Below are 27,397 nucleotides of genomic sequence, written 5' to 3'. Positions count from 1 at the left end.
ACTTCTATATTTACCACTTACTTTAGTGCGTAAGTCACTTTGATGCTGTTCTCCATAAAAGTGCAAAACATATCATCGACACCATTATTAAAATATGGTCGCCACACGATATATTCGCCTTTTTTTTAACCTTATCATTTAAAGAAATGCAGCTTTCAACACCCGATGTATGTTTAAAATGGCCAGTGACGTCATGCCGTCCACACAGACGTGAGTAGTCGATAGCGGATGACTGCAGGCATCGATGTGTTGATGCCTGCTGACAATCTGGGCAAGTCACTCCGCCATGGCGCCCGTGGTGTCGCAGGAAGATTCTCGCCGTGTTTAACGTCACCGAGCAGACATTCGCCCGCCAAGTTTCGACCCCGGTAGGAATTTGACCACTTTTGACGTTAAAGCGGCCATGACGGTGGAGCAAAATGTCCTCCAGCATTCTCAAAAGGTAAGCTTCGCGCGGACTCCGTGGCGAGCTAACGCTAGCATAAGTGCAATGCCATTTACTTGTCATGTTCGGCCGGTTTACATGAATGTATATAAATCATATAGACTATGTATGAAATGTTTGTTTTAATATGCAATGACGCCTTATCGGGGCTACGTCTCATCCGTTTATAATTCTGTCAAAATCAATTGTTTACATGGGGCCTAGCGTCCTCCTAGCCAGTGTTTTGCTACTTGCTAGCTAATGTCAGCACTCTGTAGCACCTCAAGTTGAGAGCTCGGTCAAATTGTTTACAAAGTTTGACTGCATTTACTGACTAATGCAAACGACATTTACTGCTACTTCTTCGCCAGCTGTGGCGGCAATCAAATAATGGACGCCGAGAATCACGTAACGCCACTTATAGCGACGTAAGAATCGGAAATGCCAAGCGAATAACTGGTTTTGTGCGAGTCTAATAGGTGAGGACAAACATGGCGGTTGTGTGAAAGTACTGTTTTTACTTGTTGTGCTAATGCTGATTTTACTCAAATCCGATGGGTTTGTTTTCAAGGCAGGAGGACACGCTGTAAACACGCACCCACAGCCACACCCACACCCGAGTTCAAACTGTAGTAACTACAGTTCAAAGTATACCAACTAGAGATGTCCCAATCCAGGTTTTTGCATTTCTGATCCGATACCGATGTTGTTTTTGCACTTCCGATCCGATGCCAATACTGGCCTTTTCGAGCATTTATTAAAGTTTTAAGTTATTTAGCCTACTTAGTTGTCAGATTCATGTTGAAAAGGGTTTTAGTACTCTTGATAACAACTAGCCAGCTGAATTAGGTGAGTTTGAATAATACACAATGGTTGGTAACACGAAACTGATCTGTTTATTCAAGGATAAACACAAAATAGACAAAATTATACACGACAAACATACATGGCATCATTGAACTAGGGCTGGGCGATATGGCCTTTTTTTAATATCGTGATATTTTAAGGCCATATCGCGATACACGATATATATCTCGATATTTTCCCTTAGTGAAGTGAATTACATTTATATAGCGCTTTTTCTCAAGTGACTCAAAGCGCTTTACATTGTGAAACCCAATATCTAAGTTACATTTAAACCAGTGTGGGTGGCACTGGGAGCAGGTGGGTAAAGTGTCTTGCCCAAGGACACAACAGCAGTGACTAGGATGGCAGAAGCGGGAATCAAACCTGCAACCCTCAAGTTGCTGGAACGGCCGCTCTACCAACCGAGCTACACCGTCTTAGTCTTGAATTAACACTTGATGCATATAATCTCAGCAGTATTAATGATTCTATGTGTCTACATTAAAACATTCTTCTTCATACTGCATTAATATATGCTACTTTTAAACTTTCATGCAGAGAAGGAAATCACAACTAAAAAAATCACTATTTTTTTCATACGGTGTTGATCTGGAAATGTTTGCCTCCGTATTTTGATGGTGTGGGCGTGTGGCACCGAATGGAGATGTTGACGTGCTGAGTTTCAAACACTCTTCATTCTCTAGCATGGAACTTTTCAAATGATGCTACATATTAGCAGTAATGCTACTTTTTATAGCAACGCTTTTGCTCCACACTTGACAAATTACAGTTGTCTGTTCAACATATTCCCACATGAAGCCAACCACCGCCAGACGATGGACCCCTTGCTGTTTTTTGGGGGAATTAATTAATTCTTCCTTCATTCTTATTACCACTCGCACGGCTGCGCTAGCATCACAGCTAATGTTAGCCATGCTGCTACCTCTCTGCTGCGCGAGGGCGTATACGTATGTGACGTATGTCGTGACAGTATGTGACGTATGTAAGAAGGTGCGCTTGTTGTCTGTGAGAAGGAGACACAGGAAAGAGTGACAATAGCCTGTCGTGTAATGCCAGCAGCTAAAAGCAACTGCGTGAGAACGTATACTCGAATATCACGATATAGTCATTTTCTATATCGCACAGAGACAGCTGACATTTTTACTGGTAACTTTTAGTTCACATGGCCGTTTTAACTGTTAGGACACAGACCTGTGGATGTGTTGCAGGTGTGCTGGAAAATGCGTAATGGAAATTAGGGAGCAGCAGAAAAGTGGAATGTATTATTTAAATCGGTGCGTTGGAAACTGGATCTGGATCGGCATTTTCCCAATCCTTGCCGATACGCATTTTTTAGCAAATATCGGATCGGGACAACCCTAACACCAACCACGACAGTGCTTAGCTTTTTCCATTAGTAGCACACTTTTTTTTGTAGCAATATGAAATGTCTTAAATATTACAACTTCATTATTAACACTCAAACAAGGTGCACACGTGCCCTCATGCACCTGCTCAGTGGCCTTGTGGTTAGAGTGTCCGCCCTGAGATTGGTAGGTCGTGAGTTCAAACCCTGGCCGAGTCATACCAAAGACTATAAAAATGGGACCCATTACCTCCCTGCTTGACACTCAGCATCAAGGGTTGGAATTGGGGGTTAAATCACCAAAAACGATTCCCGGGCGCGGCCACCGCTGCTGCTCACTGCTCCCCTCACCTCCCGTGGAGTGTAACCAGGGGATGGGTCAAATGCAGAGGGTAATTTTACCACACCTCTTGTGTGTGTGTGACAATCAGTGGTACTTTAACTTTAACTTTAGTTATAACTTATATCTGTTAGTAGGTTCAATATGGAAGCGCTAAAAACTACAACATGGAGTCAAAGAGGACTTGGCCGCCCACAAAACGGTGCATGCTGAAGAGACGGTCAGAAAGCAGCTTGAAGATTGCAAAATTTGGACCAAAGCAACACCATTCTTTGTCGACCACGAGGAGGTATTTAAATGTAGGGAAAAAAAACATAATATGACCCAGCAGCAATTTGACAACAACCTGCTCAGTGGCCTAGTGGTTATAGTGTCCGCCCTGAGATTGGTAGGTCGTGAGTTCAAACCCCGGCCGAGTCATACCAAAGACTATAAAAATGGGACCCATTACCTCCCTGCTTGACACTCAGCATCAAGGGTTGGAATTGGGGGTTAAATCACCAAAAACGATTCCCGGGCGCGGCCACCGCTGCTGCTCACTGCTCCCCTCACCTCCCATGGAGTGTAACCAGGGAATGGGTCAAATGCAGAGGGTAATTTTACCACACCTCTTGTGTGTGTGACAATCAGTGGTACTTTAACGTTAACTTTAGTTCTAACTAGGGCTGGGCGTTATGGCCTTTTTTTAATATCTCAATATTTTTAGGCCATATCGCGATACACGATATACATCTCGATATTTTGCCTTAGCCTTGAATGAACACTTGATACATATAATCACCAGTATGATGATTCTGTGTCTACATTAAAACATTCTTGTTCATACTGCATTAATTAATGCTACTTTTAAACTTTCATGCAGAGAGGGAAATCACAACTAAGTCAATTGACCAAAACTGTATTTATTAAACAGTTATTAAGCAGTGGCACAAACATTCATGTCATTTCCAAAACAGAAAGTGCAAGATTGTCAGAGACATTTTAAAACAATTTATTAGTGCACTTTTGTGAATGGTGTCACTAAAATGACTTATCAAAACAACACTAAATTAAAGTGCACTTTTTGTACAGAACGCACTACAATAGTTTAAAACATGATGTCACACAAGATATTTCAATATGTGTCAAATAAAAATGAGCTGCATATCAAATAGTATATGTCCTACGGTGTTGATGTGGAAATAGTTGCTTCGGCATTTAGTTGGTGTGGCACCGAACGGAGATGTTGGCATGTAAAGACATATTCCCGCTTGAAGCCAAACCACAGTCAGACGATGGTTTAATTATTCCTCCATTTGTCAAATGCAGAGGACAAATTTCACCACACAATGCCATCATAAGGCCTACTGTAACGCTCAATTAAATATAGAAGATCCTTAAAATGTGCCAGCACTGTCGCAAACACGAGTGTAGAGCTGGGCCATATGGATCAAAATTCATATCCCGATATTGTTTGATCCAGTGTTTTGCAACCTTTTTTTGAGCTGAGGCACATTTTTTGCGTTGAAAAAATCCAGCAGAAATCATTAAAAAACGAAACTCGGTTGACAGTAAAAAGTCGTAGTCGCAATTGTTGGATATGACTTTAAACCATAACTAACCATGCATTAATATACAGGTAAAAGCCAGTAAATTAGAATATTTTGAAAACGTTGATTTATTTCAGTAATTGCATTCAAAAGGTGTAACTTGTACATTATATTTATTCATTGCACACAGACTGATGCATTCAAATGTTTATTTCATTTAATTTTGATGATTTGAAGTGGCAACAAATGAAAATCCAAAATTCCGTGTGTCACAAAATTAGAATATTGTGTAAGGGTTAAATTTTGAAGACACCTGGTGCCACAAACTAATCAGCTGATTAACTCAAAACACCTGCAAAGGGCTTTAAATGGTCTCTCAGTCCAGTTCTGAAGCCTACACAAATATAGGGAAGACTTCAGATTTGACAGCTGTCCAAAAGGCAACCATCGACACATTGCACAAGGAGGGAAAGACACAAAAGGTTATTGCTGAAGAGGCTGGCTGTTCTCAGAGCTCTGTGTCCAAACACATTAATGGAGAGGCAAAGGGAAGGAAAAACTGTGGTCAGAAAAAGTGTACAAGCGATAGGGATCACCGCGCCCTGGTCAAGATTGTGAAAAAAAAAACATTCAAAAATGTGGGGGAGATTCAGAAGGAGTGGACAGCTGCTAGAGTCAGTGCTTCAAGATCCACCACCAAGAGACGCTTGAAAGACATGGGTTTCAACTGCCGCATACCTCGTGTCAAGCCACTGTTGACCAAGAAACAGCGCGAAAAGCGTCTCACCTGGGCTAAGGAAAAAAAGAGCTGGACTGCTGCTGAGTGGTCCAAAGTCATGTTTTCTGACGAAAGCAAATTTTGCATTTCCTTTGGAAATGGAGGTCCCAGAGTCTGGAGGAAGACAGGAGAGGCACAGGATCCACGTTGCCTGAAGTCTAGTGTAAAGTTTCCACCATCAGTGATGGTTTGGGGTGCCATGTCATCTGCTGGTGTCGGTCCACTCTGTTTCCTGAGATCCAGGGTCAACGCAGCAGTCTACCAGCAAGTTTTAGAGCACTTCATGCTTCCTGCTGCTGACCTGCTCTATAGAGATGGAGATTTCAAGTTCCAACAGGACTTGGCGCCTGCACACAGCGCAAAATCTACCCGTGCCTGGTTTACGGACCATGGTATTTCTGTTCTAAATTGGCCCGCCAACTCCCCTGACCTTAGCCCCATAGAAAATCTGTGGGGTATTGTGAAAAGGAAGATGCAGAATGCCAGACCCAAAAATGCAGAAGAGTTGAAGGCCACTATCAGAGCAACCTGGGCTCTCATAACACCTGAGCAGTGCCAGAAACTCATCGACTCCATGCCACGCCGCATTAACGCAGTAATTGAGGCAAAAGGAGCTCCAACCAAGTATAGAGTATTGTACATGCTCATATTTTTCATTTTCATACTTTTCAGTTGGCCAACATTTCTAAAAATCCCTTTTTTGTATTAGCCTTAAGTAATATTCTAATTTTGTGACACACGGAATTTTGGATTTTCATTTGTTGCCACTTCAAATCATCAAAATTAAATGAAATAAACATTTGAATGCATCAGTCTGTGTGCAATGAATAAATATAATGTACAAGTTACACCTTTCGGTGGCTTTTTCTCTTTTTTTGGTATTTTCCTGTAGCAGTTTCATGTCTTCTTTTGAGCGATATTTCCCGCATTTACTTTGTTTTAGCAATCAAGGATATTTCAGTTGTTTTTATCCTTCTTTGTGGGGACATTGTTGATTGTCATGTCATGTTCGGATGTACATTGTGGACGCCGTCTTTGCTCCACAGTAAGTCTTTGCTGTCATCCAGCATTCTGTTTTTGTTTACTTTGTAGCCAGTTCAGTTTTAGTTTTGTTCTGCATAGCCTTCCCTAAGCTTCAATGCCTTTTCTTAGCAGCACTCACCTTTTGTTTATTTTTGGTTTAAGCATTAGACACCTTTTTACCTGCACGCTGCCTCAAACTCTTTCCGACATCTACAGAGCAATTAGCTACCGGCTGCCACCTACTGATATGGAAGAGTATTACACGGTTACTCTGCCGATCTCTAGACAGCACCAACACTCAACAGCAACACATCATTTGCAGACTAGAATTACTGGTTTGCAAAAAATATTTTTAACCCAGTAGGTGAAATTAGATAATCTCCCACGGCACAATAGTGTGCCGCGGCACGGTGTTTGGGAAAACACTGAACTAACCCATAGATGGAAATACTTGTTGATGTTACTAAATATCTCCACCATGCCTTGATTAAAATTTTCGGGAATGATGGGGATCCCAAATACATAAAAACAGGTACCAACAAGTAAGAAAAGTAGGTTTTGTATGATAGGATCCTAACTTCAGAGGTGTTTTGAAATAAGCAACAAGAGAAAGCCTTGGAAATAATATAAGAAAAGTCAAATATAATCTCCAATCTTCTTGAAAAAAACATTAAGCTATGGGAGGATAGGGGGATACACACAGCTCTCAGCGTGAATGATCAATCACTTGGTTATGGTTTAAATTGATTTCAAACATGCTATACAGATGGCCGAAAATTGTACTCTAGTTGTATAACATTTTGATGGATTTATTTTAGGAGCAAAATGTGATGAAGTGGTTTAAATCCCGTTTTGCACATGGGTGACAAGTCTTTTTTTAAAGTCGCGCAGTCTATTTTTAGTCTCATTTACAAGTAAATTTGTCGCACCCTACACCTGTGCACAATCAAAATTCCAGTAACTATAGTTAAAATGACTGTAGTGGTGGTTGGGTGGATGCAGAGGACGATGTCTAGATTAGGTGGGGGGTGTCATCATGGTAGGTGTGCAATATATTTCCTCCTTTTGCCTGATTGTAGCTGAGATAGGCTCCAGCGACCCCGAAGGGAATAAGCGGTAGTAAATGGATGGATGGATGTTCCTTTGCCAATAACACCTATGTGTTGTACAGTGTGAGGGACTTTAGTGGTAATTCAGGTTTAATTTATGTAAGGGATCCGACTTACATCATAGTCTAGGAACGGAACTCCTTCTTCACCAGAGGACCACCTGTTCATATATTCAAAGCCCAATCTTTGTCATATTGTGTGTTTCTAAATTAGTATCAACATTTCTTGCTGTATTTTTAAGAACAATCTGTGTTATATACTTTTAACGTTTAGTATTTCCCATTTAAGTATTATCTTGATATTTGTATTTCTTAAAACACTTTTTGATACGAGTATTTCAAAAAACCACCAACTCCGTGAGTCTAAAAAAAAGAACGCAAATGTGAGAAAAACCTAAAAGAGTTACGTTTTTACCGAAGGCAGCAATAATGAATGAATCTTTCAGCACATACACAATGTTGACATATATAGTTGTATTTTGATATAGACGGGGAAAACATGCATACTTGTCGACATCGCTTGCAGCAACAACAACAGACATAGCTGTAGGTGCAAAGTGAAATCATAAAATGCAACCTTACCCGAGCAAAAATTATGCCTATTATCCGAGAGTCTTGATACCAATTTCTTTGACTGAGCCACACACAAAGAACTTGTAGACCTTCTTGCTTTTCGAAGTTTTCCTCTGTTTTGTTGTGTAGGATGGCGTCTGGAATGCAAGCTAGTTCAACATGTCTGGTAACATCACTTGACGTCTTTTTTTTCATAACATATAGGGATCTAGTCCATTGGGTAGTTAAATTTTTTGCTCGTATCTGCTTTTTGCTGGAAGATCTAGGACCCTTGAGTACTTTGTTAGTTAGCAATCTTGGCTTGGTTGCCCATCAATTTCTTTCACTTTCGGGAACAAATCAAGTGTCAGAACACAAGCAATAAGACTAAAAAAATGTATACATGCATATAAAAACACATCTCTGTTATTAGTAATTCATATTAACATATCTTTTTCTTATATCTTTTTGCTCTATTTATCAATTGTTGCTGCTTATTGTACGCATCATGTTTTGTATGTATTTTTTAAGTTAATTAATAGAAAAATGACTGTCTCTCTTACTGAAGTCACTCTATCCTTTTATACTTTTTCCCTTAATAGCACCAGCAGACGCTACTAAACCAGTTACGAGAGGTCACAGGCACCACCGACATTCAGCTCCTTCAGCAGGCCTTGCAGGTAAATTATGTACAACACAGCTTGTAAAGTAAATAAAGTTAAGTAAGGAAAGCAGATATTAACAGCAAATTAAAAAGTAGATTCATAATAATTAGAGAGAGGATAATGTACTTGTTTGTGCTGACATTTTAGGAAGAGCTAGAGAGGATGAATAATGACACAGCACGCAGCATTATGTTTGCCTGCACACAGCATCAACAATCTGCAGCCATTTATTGATAATTAGGTGCACCGGTGTGTTAGCTCCACCCACACCAAGAGTCAGACCAATAGTCAGCAAGAACATACTATAACAAAGTATTGGACTTAGTTTGACAGGGTACAACAAAGTGCATTACACATTTTCCATATCCAGGTAAAAAGTTTTTAAATACATTTTGCAAAATAAAAAATAACAAAATAAAAACAATCGCATGTACATACAGTAGGTATTCACAGCCTTTGCTCAGTACTTTGTTGATGCACCTTTGGCAGCAATTACAGCCTCAAATTGAATATGATGCCGCAAGCTTGGCCCACCTATTTTTGGCCAGTTTTGGCCATTCCTCTTTGCAGCACCTCTCAAGCTCCATCAGGTTGGATGGAAAGCGTTGGTTTTCATCCAGGTATCTCTGTACATTGCTGCATTCATCTTAAGCCTGGAATATACTCTCTCGTCCTTTCATAGGCGACGCTGTCGTGGCCCCTCCCCCTGCATAGCCAACCGCTTGGCTTGCTTGCCCCGGCAAAAAATCTTAGGTTTGAGTCGCCGGCAACACAGAACGCGTAGTTGGGATTGGTCAGGTTTTTTGCCAAAGAGGGTCCCTAAACACAAGCGAGCAGACTTACGTTATTGTAGGAAATAATACAACAGTGATTAAACATTTGCATGAAAACTGATATTGTGTACTTGATATCTTGGTGTGCTCCAAAAATTATTACTGAATGTGTGTTTTTCGTCTTTGTGAGTTGTTGTTGCGTCCAGATAAAGGCACAAAGTAGGACACTATGTGCGATCTGAGCCGAGGATGTCGTTGTGGCTTGTGCAGCCCTATGAGACACTCGTGATTTAGGGCTATATAAGTAAACATTGTTTGATGATTGATTGACACTCTTTTCAACTTTTATTGTTAATCTTGTGCTAACAATAGGTTCAATGTCGACACATATTTATTCTCGTGCACATCTTTTTCTCTCAAACAGAACACCTCTCATTCTATGTTGTTAATCTTTCAGACATGGTATACTTGGAAACATTTGTGAATTCTGAACATGATCATAGAGATTAACACCACCATGTCATAAATTTACAATAGTTATTTAACAGTTTTGTTTATTTACAATTACATGGGAGCTCTCTCTCGTCCCATGTCCTGAACGGCCAAGTAGGGTTGCAAATAATAATAGCGTCCTCCGCTGCGACTCGTTCAGAAGTTGCGCAGTCCATCTTCATGAAGGTATTTTCCTATGGTTTATAAGTAAAATGTCCTTTAAAAGTAAACAGATTATTCTGAATGATTAGTTCCTGTGTAGAAAAATATGTCAATGTTGTGGTTGTCATCTATCGTCACTCTTCACAAGAAGGAAATACAGTTTCAGTCAATGACAGCTGCCGCTGCTCCTTCTGGAGATGCTGCTCCTTAGTGTTTTGGAAGACAATTACAAGTCTGGCACCACCCCCACGGAAGAACTATTAATCAAATAAGACACCGTCAGAGGGGACGCAAGCTACGTGACTCGAGAGTATACACCAGGCCTTAGTCTACTCAGGGAGGTGACAAAGAACCCAATGGTCACTCTGTCAGAGCAACAGCATTCCTCTATGGAGAGAGGAGAACCTACAGCAATCCACCAATCAGGCCTAAATGGTGCAGTGGTAAAATGTTTGTCAAAATTCTCGTGAAAGACTCTCAGACATTGAGAAACAAAATTCTCTGGTCTGATGAGATAAAGATTGAACTCTGGTGTATGCCAGACATCTTGTTTGGAGGAAACTAGGCACCACTCATCACCAGGCCAATACCATCCCTACAGTGAAACATTCAGCGGCAGTAACTGGTAGACTTGTCAGGATAGAGGGAAAGGTGAATGCAGCAATGTACAGCAACATCCTGGATTAAAACCAATGCTTTTCATCCAACCTAATGGAGCTTGAGAGGTGCTGCAAAGAGGTATGGGCAAAACTGCTCAAAGGTAGGTGTGCCAAGCTTGTGGCACTGAGGCTGTAATTAAAGGCCTACTGAAACCCACTACTACCAACCACGCAGTCTGATAGTTTATATATCAATGATGAAATCTTAACTTTGCAACACATGCCAATACGGCCGGGTTAACTTATAAAGTGCAATTTTAAAATTCCCGCCACACTTCCGGTTGAAAAACTCCTTCGGATATGATTTATGCGCGTGACGTCACAAAAGCAACGGAAGTGGTTGGACCCCATCGGACCCGATAGAAAAGCCTCTTGTTTTCTTCGACAAAATTCCACATTATTCTGGACATCTCTGTTGGTGAATCTTTTGCAATTTGTTTAATGAACAATGGAGACTGCAAAGAAGAACGTTGTAGGTGGGATCGATCTGTGTCTTAGCGGCTAAGTACAATACTGTAATATCTGTGATATTTGCATTAGTGTACTGTCTTTAAGGGTTTGGGGAACGCGCATGCGCGAGTGAGTTGGCGGAGAACTTGTGTGTGTGAGCGTGAGTTTTGGCTAACAGCAACTCTTGTATGTGTGTGCGTTACTTTTTGAACTACAACCAGTTACCGCTTTTTAATAAAGCGATTGAGCAGCGCTTCCTCGTCTGTGTGACTCCTTCTCCACTGCGGGGCATTACAATACTTACAGCAACACAACAAGGACTACTTACTACGCCTAGCCGATGCTTGCCGCCAAACCCACGGATGAAGTCCTTCGTCGTGCCGTTGATCGCTGGAATGCAGGTGAGCACGGCTGTTGATGGGTTTCTATCTTCATTTGAGAACGATGCTACGCGCTATCTCAGTAGCTAAGTGTGTCACCGATGTATTGTCTTGGAGATAAGTCACTTTAAATGTCCATTTCGCGTGCTCGACTCTCATTTTCAAGAGGATATAGTATCCGAGGTGGTTTAAAATACAAATCCGTGATTCACAATAGAAAAAGGAGAGAGTACATAGTTCTGTGAGGTCTGGTTGCTAAGTTAGCTTCAATGGCGTCGTTAGCACAGCATTGTTAACCTTCGCCAGCCTGGAAATCATTAACCGTGTATTTACATGTCCACGGTTTAATAGTATTGTTGATTTTCTATCTATCCTTCCAGTCAGGGGTTATTTATTTTGTTTCTATCTTCATTTGAGAACGATGCTATCGCGCTAGCTCAGTAGCTAAGTGTGTCACCGATGTATTGTCTTGGAGATAAAAGTCACTTTAAATGTCCATTTCGCGTGCTCGACTCTCATTTTCAAGAGGATATAGTATCCGAGGTGGTTTAAAATACAAATCCGTGATTCACAATAGAAAAAGGAGAGAGTACATAGTTCTGTGAGGTCTGGTTGCCAAGTTAGCTTCAATGGCGTCGTTAGCACAGCATTGTTAACCTTCGCCAGCCTGGAAAGCATTAACCGTGTATTTACATGTCCACGGTTTAATAGTATTGTTGATTTTCTATCTATCCTTCCAGTCAGGGGTTTATTTATTTTGTTTCTATCTTCATTTGAGAACGATGCTATCGCGCTAGCTCAGTAGCTAAGTGTGTCACCGATGTATTGTCTTGGAGATAAGTCACTTTAAATGTCCATTTCGCGTGCTCGACTCTCATTTTCAAGAGGATATAGTATCCGAGGTGGTTTAAAATACAAATCCGTGATTCACAATAGAAAAAGGAGAGAGTACATAGTTCTGTGAGGTCTGGTTGCTAAGTTAGCTTCAATGGCGTCGTTAGCACAGCATTGTTAACCTTCGCCAGCCTGGAAATCATTAACCGTGTATTTACATGTCCACGGTTTAATAGTATTGTTGATTTTCTATCTATCCTTCCAGTCAGGGGTTATTTATTTTGTTTCTATCTTCATTTGAGAACGATGCTATCGCGCTAGCTCAGTAGCTAAGTGTGTCACCGATGTATTGTCTTGGAGATAAAAGTCACTTTAAATGTCCATTTCGCGTGCTCGACTCTCATTTTCAAGAGGATATAGTATCCGAGGTGGTTTAAAATACAAATCCGTGATTCACAATAGAAAAAGGAGAGAGTACATAGTTCTGTGAGGTCTGGTTGCCAAGTTAGCTTCAATGGCGTCGTTAGCACAGCATTGTTAACCTTCGCCAGCCTGGAAAGCATTAACCGTGTATTTACATGTCCACGGTTTAATAGTATTGTTGATTTTCTATCTATCCTTCCAGTCAGGGGTTTATTTATTTTGTTTCTATCTTCATTTGAGAACGATGCTATCGCGCTAGCTCAGTAGCTAAGTGTGTCACCGATGTATTGTCTTGGAGATAAGTCACTTTAAATGTCCATTTTGCGTGCTCGACTCTCATTTTCAAGAGGATATAGTATCTGAGGTGGTTTAAAATACAAATCCGTGATTCACAATAGAAAAAGGAGAGAGTACATAGTTCTGTGAGGTCTGGTTGCTAAGTTGCTAAGTTAGCTTCAATGGCGTCGTTAGCACAGCATTGTTAACCTTCGCCAGCCTGGAAAGCATTAACCGTGTATTTACATGTCCACGGTTTAATAGTATTGTTGATTTTCTATCTATCCTTCCAGTCAGGGGTTTATTTTTTTTTGTTTCTATATGCAGTTAAAGCACGATGCTATCACGTTAGCTCGTAGCTAAAGCATTTCGCCGATGTATTGTCGTGGAGATAAAAGGCACTGAATGTCCATTTCGCGTTCTCGACTCTCATTTTCAAGAGGATATAGTATCCGAGGTGGTTTAAAATACAAATCCGTGATCCACAATATAAAAAGGAGAGTGTGGAATCCAATGAGCCAGCTTGTACCTAAGTTACGGTCAGAGCGACAAAAGATACGTCCATCACTGCCTCTCAAGTCGTTCACTGTAACGTTCCTCATCCACGAATCTTTCATCCTCGCTCAAATTAATGGGTTAATCATCACTTTCTCGGTCCGAATCTCTCTCGCTCCATTGTAAACAATGGGGAATTGTGAGGAATACTAGCTCCTGTGACGTCACGCTACTTCCGGTACAGGCAAGGTTTTTTTTTATCAGCGAGCAAAAGTTGCGAACTTTATCGTCGATTTTCTCTACTAAATCCTTTCAGCAAAAATATGGCAATATCGCGAAATGATCAAGTATGACACATAGAATGAATCTGCTATTCCCGTTTAAATTAAAAAAAATCATTTCAGTAGGCCTTTAATATCATAGGGGCATCAACAAAGTATTGAGCAAAGGCTGTGAATACTTACGTATGTCTGTATTTTATTTTATTTTTTAATACATTTGCAAAAATAAAAACTTTTCACATTGACATTGACGTCTGTGAAATTTTTAGGACAAAAATTAATTTACTCCATTTTGAAAAAAGGCTGTAATGTAACAAAATGTGGAAAAAGTGTAGCGCTGTGAATACTTTTCTGATGCACTGTACTTTGGAATAGTCTGCGTTTATCCACTTACTAAAACTATAGTCACCTCGATGGTTTACTTGATTATTTATTTGCATACATTATACAATACTACATTTTTATATACAGAATATTTTTCTAAGACATAAGTTTGAAGTTTGCATTTTTTTAATCTGGTTTGATTTTTATTACTATTTATTGATTATTGGTATCTTTATTGATTTATTGGCATTTACGGTTTTTATTTGCATTAAGTGTGCAATGCTACATTTTTGTTTACACAAGTATTTTATTCAATACAGAACTTCCAAGTTTTTACTTTATTTATCTCAATTTTAAGGATTATTATTTATTTGCATGCAATGCTACATTTTTGTTTACAGAAGTATTTTATTCAAGACAGAAGTATTGCCTCACAAAGGAAGCTTTAATTTTGTTCTTTGAAATTTATTGCATAAAAAATAAAATGTATATCTGGTCTAAAGAAAACAACATTAAACAAATTGGAATTTTGCTAAGCTTAAGAGTAAGAAGCGGTGTTTGCAGTGTCATTTCAAACAGCTAGTTTTTGATCACATAAAAGCAAAAATTATTTTGAATTTTTACTGTCATTTGTATTCATTGGGTTCTTTAAAAAATAGGGAAAGAAATCTGAAAAAATCGTACATCTGATTTTTTGTGAAAAAATTGTGAGATTTTATTTTTAGGCCATATCGCTCAGGCCTAATTACTTGCATTGTTATTATTATGTTATCATTACATTTGTGCTTAATTTGGCCACAGATAATGTAAACTTTTCCACTATTCAACAATTTTATTGTCAAATACTTCCAATTCTGTGTACAGACAATTGTATGCTGTTTCGACTATAGTATATAATAATGATCTAGAAACGGACATGGGCATTAAATGTGTTTAAAGTGGCATTGAAAAGGCATTAACAAGCATTAAATTAGATTTGCTGATACCTGTAGAAACCCCGATTAAGGAAACCTAACTGAATCCCCATCCCCAATGCAGGTTATTCCCATTGAGCTGCTATTAGCCTTAACACGTATTCAACTTTGCAGGCGAGCAATGGAGACCTGGCTGAGGCCGTGACCTATTTGACAGAGAAAAATGCCAAGGTGCCACAGCAAGATGAGACCGCCTACTACCAGACTTCTCAGGTGCCCAGCGACAAATACATCAGCGTGGGCAGTCAAGCAGACTCAAGTAAGCGATAAATGAAACATGAAAAAAATATTTTTTGTGAGTAATCAATGTGAAATAAATACAAATAATGATTGAAATGTGTAAATGAACATTTAACATCAGTTTTACCTTTTATAAAAAAGTTTTGTTGGTGAATAGAACAAGCTTCGAGGCCTTTTTTTTAAATTCAATAGTGTTTCTAATGATGTCACAATTTGGGTCAGGACCAGGATGTGGAGCCATCAAGGAGGACAGCATTTGTAAACATTGCGGTGAAAGTGAATGGAACAATAATCAAAAGTCTTTGTAAAAAGATGTCAAAACTCCACGAACATCTGTACAGGCAAACATCAAATGAGTGTTGTGTGGGTTAAGTGGCGCCAATTGCTAAAGAAGATCCATATGAGATTTTTACCATTTGAAATTAAACAAGACCAAAACCAGTGAAGTTGGCACGTTGCGTAAATCCTAAATAAAAACAGAATACAATTATTTGCAAATCCTTTTCAACTTATATTCAATTGAATAGACTGCAAAGACAAGATACTTAACGTTCACGCTAAGAAACTTAAATTTTTTTTTGCAAATCATTAACTTAAATTGTAATGGCAGCAACACATTGCAAAAAAGTTGGCACAGCGGCATTTTTACCACTGTGTTACATGGCCTTTCCTTTTAACAACACTCAGTAAACGTTTGGGAACTGAGGAGACCAATTTTTGAAGCTTTTCAGGTTGAATTATTTCCCATTCTTGCTTGATGTACAGCTTAAGTTGTTCAACAGTCCGGGGTCTCTGTTGTAGTATTTTACGCTTCATAATGCACCACACATTTTCAATGGGAGACAGGTCTGGACTACAGGCAGGCCAGTGTAGTACCCGCACTCTTTTACGACGAAGCCACGCTGTTGTAACAAGTGCAGAATGTGGCTTGGCATTGTCTTGCTGAAATAAGCAGGGGCGTCCATGAAAGACGTTGCTTGGATGGTAACAAAAGTTGCTCCAAAACCTGTATGTACCTTTCAGCATTAATGGTGCCTTCCCAGATGTGTAAGCTACACATGCCTTGGGCACTAATACACCCCCATACCATCCCAGATGCTGACTTTTGAACTTTGTGTCTATAACAGTCCGTATGGTTCTTTTCCTCTGTGTTCCGGAGGACATGACGTCCACAGTTTCCAAAAACAATTAGAAATTTGGACTCGTCAGACCACAGAACACTTTTCCACTTTGCATCAGTCCATCTTAGATTAGCTCGGGCCCAGCAAAGCCGGCGGCGTTTCTGGGTGTTGTTGATAAAGGGTTTTCGCTTTGCATAGTAGAGTTTTAACTTGCACTTACAGATGTAGCGACAAACTGTAGTTACTGACAGTGGTTTTCTGACGTGTTCCTGAGCCCATGTGTTGATATCCTGTACACACTGATGTCGCTTTTTGATGCAGTACCGCCTGAGGGATCGAAGGTCACAGACATTCAATGTTCGTTTTCGGCCTTGCCGCTTACGTGCAGTGATTTCTCCAGATTATCTGAACCTTTTGATGATATTACGGACCGTAGATGGTGAAATCCCTAAATTCCTTGCAATAGCTTGTTGCGAAATGTTGTTCTTAAACTGTTCGACAATTTGCTCACGCATTTGTTCACAAAGTGGTGACCCTCACCCCATCCTTGTTTGTGAATGACTGAGCTGCTTTTATACCCAATCATGGTACCCACCTGTTCCCAATTAGCCTGTTCGCCTGCGGTATGTTCCAAATAAGTGTTTGATGAGCATTCCTCAACTTTCTCAGTCTTTTTTGCCACTTGTGCCAGCTTTTTTTAATCAAGTTACAGGCATCAAATTCTAAATGAGTTAATATTTGCAAAAAATAACAGTTTACCAGTTCAAACGTTAAATATATTGTCTTTGCAGTGTATTCAATTGAATATAGGTTGAAAAAAAAATTGCAAATCATTATATTCTGTTTTTATTTATGATTTACACAACATGCCTACTTCACTGGTTTTGGGTTTTGTACTATTACACACAGTAAACACACATAATAACTAGTAGTCTTGCACTGTGTTGAATCCTGTCATGCTGAAGTAACTACTATTCCTTGTTTATCATCAATACTTTTGCAAACAGTTCTCTAAAAGCAAGTAAAACTGTTGTCATGAGCTGAGCAAGTTTGAAAGTTATTCCACATGCTTCCCATCCAAATTATGTTTGATGTTTGCAATGTATGATCCCCTTCTTTCTTTATAGACAGTTGTTTTTTCTGCATTCGGTTTCTCACAGCTTTGTGTGGTGTTGTCGAACAGTGTTTCTTAACCATTGGGCACATTGTTGGGCCACAAGAACATACTGTATCTGTTTCTCAGCTGTGGTCCATATGAGCCACAGCAGTACTAAGATGTAATACACTTTTAAACCAATTGTGGCAGTAATGACAATAGCAAACAAACAGAAGAAGTCTGAAGCTAAAATTGTAGATTACAGTTAAGATTAAAGATTAAAGTACCAATGATTGTCACACACACACTAGATGTGGTGAAATTTGTCCTCTGCATTTGACCCATCCCCTTGGGGAGCAGTGGGCAGCAGCGGCACAGAAGTTTCTTAAACACAAAAATTATGACTAAAGTGGTATAGCTGAATTTTCATTTACACTTTAATTTTATTGACAGTTTCTTTAAGAAACAAATCCATTATTATTATTTATTAAATGTGTTAGAAAGCATTTTGGTGTTTTAGTCCTAGTATTTTTTTGTTTTAAGGCTAAGCTTTTATTTTTTTCAATATTGGTTTGTACTTTAGCACCAAATAAAATCTATTATTGCTATTTAATATTTCTGGCAAGCCTTGTGGCATCCTATTACCATTAAAATACCTACTCCCGTATTCCTCTGAGTATAGAATTATCATTCTGTTTTAAGAGATGACGGCTTGTAGGTTCAATTAATACAATTGAATAGCTTAGTTGCTCAGACAGCAATTTATTTATAGACGTTTAGATTGTGGTATGCTGTTTCTAAATGGAGAAAGACGTTAATGTATCTTGTTTTCATGTTAGCATTTGAGTTTGAGTTTATTTCGAACATGCAAGCATACAACATGATACATCACAATTTCCAGTTTCTCTTTTCAACATGTTCGAAAAGGAGTAGGAAGAAGCAGAGCTTATTTAATCCTACCCCTTTTCTTTACATAACAGTTGCTAAAACTTTTTGTTCACTTCCTGTTCACAATTTATTCACAATAAACTCCATAAGTAATCACAATAAAAATAAATAAACAAATAATAGTAAAAATTGAATAATAATAATTATTGAAGTAAGTCATATTTCATATGATAAGATACGTAAGATTACTTTAAGAATGAATTAATGGATGGATGAAATAAATTGAGAATGTTTATCATGGTTCTTCTTCTTTGTACTTTGTAAACACTTTAAGTTTGAAGAGTTTCTTGAAGTGGATCGTATTAGTACATTGTTTGATTGCTTTGCTTAATCCATTCCATAATTTAATTCCACATACTGATATACTGAAGGTCTTAAGTGTTGTACGTGCAAACAAGTGTTTTAAATTACGTTTTTCTCTAAGATTATATTTCTCCTCTTTTTTTGAGAATAATTGTTGTATATTCTTGGGTAGCAGGTTATAGTTCGCTTTGTGCATAATTTTAGCTGTTTGCAAATTAACTATGTTGTGGAATTTCAGTATTTTTGATACAATAAATAAAGGGTTTGTATGTTCTCTATATCGAACATTATGTATCATTCTAACTGATCTTTTTTGTAACAGCGTTAATGAATGAAGTGTACTTTTGTAATTATTTCCCCATATTTCTACACAGTAACTCAGATATGGTAACACTAGTGAGCAGTAGAGAATATGAAGGGATTTTTGGTCTAGAACATGTTTTTCTTTATTCATTATTGACGTGTTTCTTGCAACTTTATGTTGTATATTTTTTACGTGAGATTTCCAGTTCAATTTATCATCAATCATTATACCTAGAAATTTGGTTTAATTTACTCTTTCAATTTCTATTCCGTCTATTTGTATTTGTGTTTGACTTTCTCTTCTACTATTACCAAATAGCATTATTTTAGTTTTACTGAGATTCAACGATAGTCTGTTTTTGTCAAACCGTCTTTTTAATTTGTTAATTTCTTCTGTTATTATTTGTATTATCTCTTGTGTGTTCTCTCCTGAACAAAACGCTGTTGTATCATCTGCAAATAATACTAACTTTAAATCTTTTGTAACTTTACAAATGTCATTTATATAGAGATTGAATAATTTAGGTCCTAGTATAGCTAGTGATCTGGCGCCAGTCAGTCAGTGAGTTTATCAAAGTGCAGTTATCAATCACAGTTTTTCCATTATTTTAATTTAAAACAGTATTACCGTCGGCAGTTTTACCGTGGTTATCTTAAATACTGTTAATCGTTACATCCCTAATGCTAGTGACCCCACCTGCACCAACAGAGACAAAGATAGTGGAGACAGACAAGAGTGTTCACTCCTTTTCTTTCTTTGTGCTATGGGTAGCTCAAAACATTATAGTCCGAATTGTATCTACATTTATAGAAAATGTCAGAAACCGGGATAATGAACAAAGAATTCAATTTTGGGGCTGAGCCGGATGTTTTTTTTTTTACTATTCAGGAATGAGGCCTGGCGGAGGTCTGCGCTCTCCTTAGTGCTTTTCTAGTTCTAACAGTGTTTTTGTTTATTTGTCGTATTGTTTTAGATGTCATTGACCTGACGGGAGACGATAAAGATGACCTGCAGAGAGCGATTGCCCTAAGCCTGGCAGAGTCCAATCGAGCATTCAGGGAGACAGGCATCACCGATGAAGAGCAGACTATCAGCAGGTAGGAGCCACAGTGTAAACATCCTATAATGCCATGCATATCTTACTGCGGATGTGTACCGAACCTGAACACCCTAGGCAAACATACCGGACAAAGCACGTTTTTAATGACCAGATGAGGAAGTACATTTATGTTACTTTGTATTTTTCCCACTCTCACATCTCTAGAGTGTTGGAGGCCAGCATAGCAGAGAACAAGGCAAGTTTAAAGCGTACCCACACAGAAGTATGGAGCGACTCACCCAACCCGCATGACAGGAAGAGGATAGATAACTGCCCTGTGGGGTTGAAAAATGTTGGAAACACCTGCTGGTTCAGTGCTGTCATTCAGGTGGGTGGGCACACCCAAATGCACACTTTTTGTCCATTGAAATTCATATTTGTATAACACAAAGCAAAAATGTATCATTAATAAAGAATAGAACAATAAAAAATATTCAGGTTGTTTTAGACCATTTTCAAATAATATTTGAATTGTATTATTAATATAATTTACTCATATATTAAAGAATACAATAATAATAATATTTAGTTTAGGGTGTATTTGTACTGATAAATGAACTAATATGCTATTAAGAACTGTGTTTCAAACTCAGCATTTAAGACGCATATAATTAGTGCGGCAGAATGTTTTTCTAGGTGATTGTACAACGTGACCATGGCTAAAATACTCAAGATGAACACTGGATACTCCATCACATGTTGCCTTGCTCCTCTGTAATGTGACTCCTTTTTAGTGGAAGCCCCTGCATACACTCAAGCGTGTTGGTCTTTCAGCAAGAAGTGTAGTAAACAACATTCTCCTCTCCTCATATGATCTGTAAATCGTAGAATAGTTCGAGAACTTTCTGGATAAACATTGTCACGAGTTAGAGAAAAAAATACTTTCACCTTAAAAAAACATCCAGATGCTTTTTTGTCTTACAACCATTTTGAATGAATCATTTTACACCCCCCCCAAGAATTTGTTGGCCTAAAATTCCTGAATTTACCACACCATTTTCAGAAAGGTTGCTATGTTTTGAGCTTTTTTTCCCCTTGATTTTTGGTTATTAACATTGAAGTAACTTGTGATTTTATGACTTTGTTATATATTTTTTAAAGGCTCCTTACAACTTTTACCTCAAATAGCAAATATTTTCAACAAAAATTGGAAAACAAATACTGGATGGATGTTTTGCTCATTTTATACCACACTAACTTAAAAGTAAATACTAAAAGGCAGTAAAAGCACATTCTCTGACCTTTTTTGTAATTTATATGTTTTTAAAAATTACAATTCATAATAGTGATAATCATAATTACAGAAGGAAAAACCACCGCTGTCCTGTCGTTCACAAGTTGCAGACATTCGCCATATATGTTTTATGCTTGAAAAGTGTTTGTCCATTTTCAAAATTAATGAATGTTTCAACACATAAATGATTTAAACACTAAGAGCATGTTGAGAGTGATCTATAGCGCTAACTTTTGTTGATAAATGAAAAACGATGAGAGGCTGTCATCATACTGCAACATCTTTAACATCTAAATGCTGCTACTTTGCTCGTTCAGCATTGCAATTAAAAAAACTGTTTTTGTGTTACCCTGGATAAATAAATATTATGTATATATATAAATACACAAACTCGGAGATAAATGTTTAAATACTATATTACACAGAAGGCTTAGACAAGAACAGGTAGCTGCGCGGGAGGATGACAATTGTGTCCTTTGAATTATAAAGAGTTGATATCTTGTTACTACATGTTGTGCCTGCTTTGTCTAAACAAGAAACAAACATACATTTTGATGACACAGTTGATGTTACGATTTGTGCATTAAAACAATCCTTTCTCGGAGGTCTATAGACAATTCCTTCCAACTTCATGCCTGGTTTGTGCTCTGCCATGCACTGTCAAGTGTGAAACCTTACACATAGACTAGGATTATACGGTATACCGGTACTAATTAATTAACAAAGGTACTATTCTGATTTTGAAAAATACCGTTACTTTTTTTTCCACTTGTATGCTGCCGTGCAGCGGTGACATTGCTGAGTCGAGACGTATATTCAGTGTGTCAACACGCACACACAGAAAGCAGAAACAGATTTAAGAGGAAGAATGGCAAAAAAACAGCAAGTGGTTAGTAAAGAGGATGCGTGAAGCGCAATATTGAGGTATTTAGGCTTCAAAACTAAAACATGGAAGCGCTGCTTTTAAAACAGTCCTCGCTAAAAGGTGGTATACAGTATTACCATCTTTGCTTCAAACTTAGACTAACATTTAAATAACAAACATCCAGATCTGCACAAGGAAACCTATTTATATAGTAGACATGCACACAGCTGTTTGGTTTATTGCCAATTAGCGCAGTCCAAACCGCCCACTTAGCGTAAACTAATGCAAGTAAAATTCTTGAAATTTTAAACAAATGCCTGAAATTTTAAACAAATGACTACAATTTGTGTGTTATCTTTAACAATGTGTGTTTTACCTGCTACATGTCTTATCAGTGTAGTTTTAGCCATATAGTATTATTTTAGTATGTACTAATTATTGTATTTGTCTGAAAACACAGACCAAGAGGGGCAAGCATAAATCATGAAGTATTTAATACAATGTCAATAAAGCTTTCTATTTTATTCTAACCTAATCCTACATTATGGCAGGCTGTGTGTAATATAGACAATTGTAAATTTTCCTTAAGTGCAATAAGAAAAGCCCAAATTTGTTTAATGCCTTTTATTTTGATTCAAATCTTCTATACCGTATTTTTCGGACTATAAGTCGCTCTGGAGTATACGTCGCACCGGCCGAAAATGCACAATAAAGAAGGAAAAAAACATATATACGTCGCACTGAAATATAAGTCACATTTTTGGGGGAAATTTATTTGATAAAATCCAACACCAAGAATAGACATTTGAAAGGCAAGTTAAAATAAATAAAGAATAGTGAGCAACCGGCTGAATAAGTGTACGCTATATGACGCACAAATAACCAACTGCGAATGTGCCTGGTATGTTAACGCGACACATCATGGTAAGAGTCATTCAAATAACTATAACATATTGAACATGCTATACGTTTACCAAACAATCTGTCACTCCCGATCGCTAAATCCGATGAAATCTTCCTCCCCGGTGTCGCCTCTGGTATGTCCTTTCTTTCTGCTGCTCGATTGCCGTTCTCTGCTGCATATTTCACTACGTCCAGCTTGTAATCTGCAGTATATGATTTCCTTTTCGGTGCCATTTTAGTTCAGCCCTTCTCAGTTTTTATAAGTTACCGCCAATGTTGATGTGATCCATTTTAATAGCTCCGGCAGTAGCGTATAGCATATAGCAGTTAGCATACCATGACCCACAATGCACTTCTGCCATGACCCTCCCCCGCCGAATTCTTATTGGTTGACGTGTGAGTGACGATTGCTGACGTGTGTGTGACGATTGCTGCCATTTGCTTTGTCTCTTACGCGAATGAGATAAATAATATTATTTGATATTTTACGGTAATGTGTTTATAATTTCACACATAAGTCGCTCCGAATGAAAAAAAGGTGCACCCACGGCCAAACTATGAAAAAAACTGCGACTTATAGTCCGAAAAATACGGTAATTGTTTTTGTGTGCAATAAAAAATGTATGTTTAATGTATTGTAATATTTTAAAATGAAGCCAATAATTAATGTTTTTGTTGTCCCCTTTCAATCAACTGAAATTTACCACAGGTGTAAGATGTACGAACATATTCAATGATGATCAGTTGAAACAGAATGCACCTAAACTAATTTTTGCGCTTCATGGCAAAGGCTGTAAATACTTATGTAAATGTGATTTCTTTTTTTCTTTTTTCTTTTTTAATACATTGACAAAAATCTTTAAAAAATAAAAAAGTTTTATTATGTGGTATATTATGTGTAGAAATTTTAAACAAACGTTTTTTTTTTTCATTTAGGAATTGGGATGTAACATAACAAAATGTGGAAAAAGTGAAGCAATTTTAATACTTTCCGGATGAACTGTAAATATGAACTAAAATCTGCAATTTTGGTAGGAATTACTTGTAAATGCTGTATGTGCGCAACCCCCCTGTGAATAATGGGTTCCAGCCTCGACAAAAGTCCATATTTTAGTAAAGGTTTGTACACCTATAAATTATTAAGCGCTAAACAGTACTGTATATATAAAAAACAACTTAACAAGGGGGTGATGGATCAACTTTCTATTCAATAACAAGGCCTAAACAACAACTACCTGAACTGTCATCTTCAGCCGCCCTGCCGACACGCGCGCACACACACACAGTCCCGAGTTATGTGGTGCACAGTTTAAAATCACAAAATTCCTTAACGTAGACAGCAAGGTCGCTACAATGATGAGAAATAGAAAAATTAAAACCACTTTACCTTATAAGTTAATCTTAGCGTGCAGCATAAGGAAGGTGTTGGGGTGGCAGTGTAGACAACGCTGTTGATACTTCATGACTCTTTCAATCCACATATGGCTTGTCCATTGCTTTCTTTGGACTGATATTGAACTAACAAAACTCAAAACATTTTGTAAACAGGCCCCAAAAACACTTGAAAAGCACACAAAGTAGCCCAGTAGTTAACGACAGGACTGCTAAGTCTACTCCATTATTCATCGTTATTATTGTGCTCACTGAATAAACACCAGAGAGCGATCAGCCCGCCTACAATGGATGTGCTGCTGGGCACAAAATGGCTATGTTGCGAGGGACACAAAGAGTGGATGAAACAGTCGTACACTGGGACGAGGTTCCTACACCAAAGTTCATTTTTAACTCGATGTGTGGTTCCTAAATAGAAAAGTTTGTACAATGAGAGGTTCTTAAATCGAGGTTCCACTGTAATAGATGAATCTTACTTGAAATTGTACTTTGTTGTAACTTAAGATGGGTATCCAATTTGGTACTTTTATATGTACTGTCCAAATTTCATCGAAACTATCGAGCATTGATTCACCTGAAATCAAACAGTACCATATTTTGATATTTTTGTAGCATGTGACGTCACGTCCGGTTCACTGGCTCAAACATTTGGCGGGCAAACAGGCGTATTCGTAGCAAACTGTTTGTACGTAATGTTGTAATTTTCCATGCAAACCACCAAGCAAGCTTGCCTGAAATGGATTGATACTAGAAATAGCTTGATTGAAAGCGCTCAGTGGTAAAGCTCCACCTTTCAAAATCTGCTACACTTTCAAATTTGGTGATAAACTAAGATGCACATTACAAACAGCTGGTATGTAGTAAGTACAATTCTCACAGTTTAAAGACTTTGTAGGACTCAACTAAAGACAAGACTGAAATATTCACCTTAATGGCAAAGACTACTTTCTTATTATGGCAACTCACCTAGGACAAACTGAAATGAATAAATACTTGCAAATAAAATATATTTTAATGTAAGATATCAGTGGTGTGCCGTCAGGGCCAGCAAGGCCTTCTCTGCTGGCCTAACATAACCAGAAATCATGATCATAATTAAAGATAAAAGTCATTTTTAATTTACTTTCCCTAAATATATAAAAGTATTCATATTCTCTTCATGTCATATTATGCTCCTTCCAGGGCTGTTGTTTTTAGTTTGTAGAGTTTTTATCCAATCAGAATTCAGCTAGTTTATGTTGCCATGCTGTACCAAATCTGCCTAGAGCAGGGGTCTCAAACACGCGGCCCGCGGGCCAATTGTGGCCCGGGAGACGTTATTTTGCGGCCCCCACCTTAATATGAAAGTTTAATGTTAGTGCGGCCCGCGAGTTTTAAATGAATGGCGCTTGACAGCGTTGTGTGCGGAGCTGAAGAAATCTACCAATCACGTTGTGGTATGAGGCTCTCGACAATATCGAGGGCGTGCCGTGATGGCACTGTCATCAGTGTCCTCTAGAATCTGTCACCGCATCATCTTTTTCTCCATACTAACAGCGTGCCAGCCCAGACACATGTTGTATGAGGCTTCTAGAGACACACGCAGGTTATTGCAAGACATACTTGAGGAACAGCCATACATGTCACACTGAGGGTGGTCATATTTTATTTTATTTATATTTTAACACTGTTACAAATATGCGCCACACTGTGAACCCACACCAAACAAGAATGACAAACACATTTCGGGAGAACATCCGCACCTAAACACAACATAAACACAACAGAACAAATACCCAGAATCCTTTGCAGCCCTAACTCTTCCGGGCTACAAAAACACCCCCGCTACCCCTAACCCCGCCCAACTCAACCCCCCCCATCTCCCGAATTCGGAGGTCTCAAGGTTGGCAAGTATGCATTGATGTCACTTGCGTAATGCAAGCAGAGAAACATTTTGCCGCTTTTCTATGACACACGCTCTTCCTTCCTCCCTCCCTGCCTCCCTCCCTCGCCCGCCTGCTCGCTCCCGCCCCCGTTGTAAACAGTCCGGGCGGGGAAGACGAGCACTCCGCCGAAGGAGCGAGCGACAATACAAAAGTGTGGTGCACTGGACCCCAGCGCTGATACAGACGTGGTGATGTTAACCCGTTCGGGGCTAATTGTGCTACCGTAACTGTAAACTCCACCCCCCACCCTCCTCCCGTTGGCTCCAGACAGAGACGATTTTTGATGCAATATTTCTTTCACAGGGGCACCCCGACGTGTCTTATTTCATTTCATTTCATTTTTATTTATCTCCTTCATTGATGTGCATCTTTGATCGATAGACAATTATACCTCAATTTTTAAATTATACATTTACACACCAATGCCTGAGAAGGAGCAGGATGAAGAAAAATCTTATATTTTTCTGCCCCCTTCAACATAGTACGTAGTCTTACTTAATGATATCATATAAACAAACAATTACATCCAAATATAACGAAAACAAACAAAAAAACACAAGAAGTGCAAAACTTCATGATGTACAAAAAGAACAAAAAAAACAAAATAAGTAGTATACACCTCACAGGATGATACAAAACAAATACAAAACTAGGCAAAAAATAAGTAAAATAATAAATATAAAGCAAAATGTAAACAGTTATGGCTGTCCATATGATCTCATTGTTCTGTCCTTATATATTTTTTCAATTGGAATATATTTTTACAATCTTTTATCTCTTGTAAAGAGAATTCCATAGTTTAACCCCCACCAC

At 38.4% G+C, this 27,397-nt stretch overlaps 1 protein-coding gene across 3 annotated transcripts in view; it reads left to right on the top strand.

Moving 5' to 3' along the window:
• The first annotated feature begins 201 nt into the window (after positions 1–201).
• Positions 202–27,397, top strand: part of usp25 (ubiquitin specific peptidase 25) — a 79,564-nt gene continuing 52,368 nt past the window's right edge. Inside the window, exons 1-5 of one of the 3 annotated variants that reach the window (XM_062048399.1) lie at positions 202–442; positions 8,569–8,646; positions 15,269–15,413; positions 20,140–20,263; positions 20,431–20,593. In XM_062048399.1, coding sequence (XP_061904383.1) covers positions 404–442; positions 8,569–8,646; positions 15,269–15,413; positions 20,140–20,263; positions 20,431–20,593 — 549 coding nt within the window. In that variant the 5' untranslated portion in view covers positions 202–403. The remainder of the gene's footprint in view (positions 443–8,568; positions 8,647–15,268; positions 15,414–20,139; positions 20,264–20,430; positions 20,594–27,397) is intronic. The other 2 variants (XM_062048397.1, XM_062048398.1) reach the window with 2 other exon arrangements.

Source organism: Entelurus aequoreus, linkage group LG05 (genome assembly GCF_033978785.1).
Source record: "Entelurus aequoreus isolate RoL-2023_Sb linkage group LG05, RoL_Eaeq_v1.1, whole genome shotgun sequence".
Classification (NCBI taxonomy): domain Eukaryota; kingdom Metazoa; phylum Chordata; class Actinopteri; order Syngnathiformes; family Syngnathidae; genus Entelurus; species Entelurus aequoreus.
The sequence above is the reverse complement of the archived record's forward strand: the minus strand, read 5'-3'. Positions and strand labels throughout refer to the sequence as shown.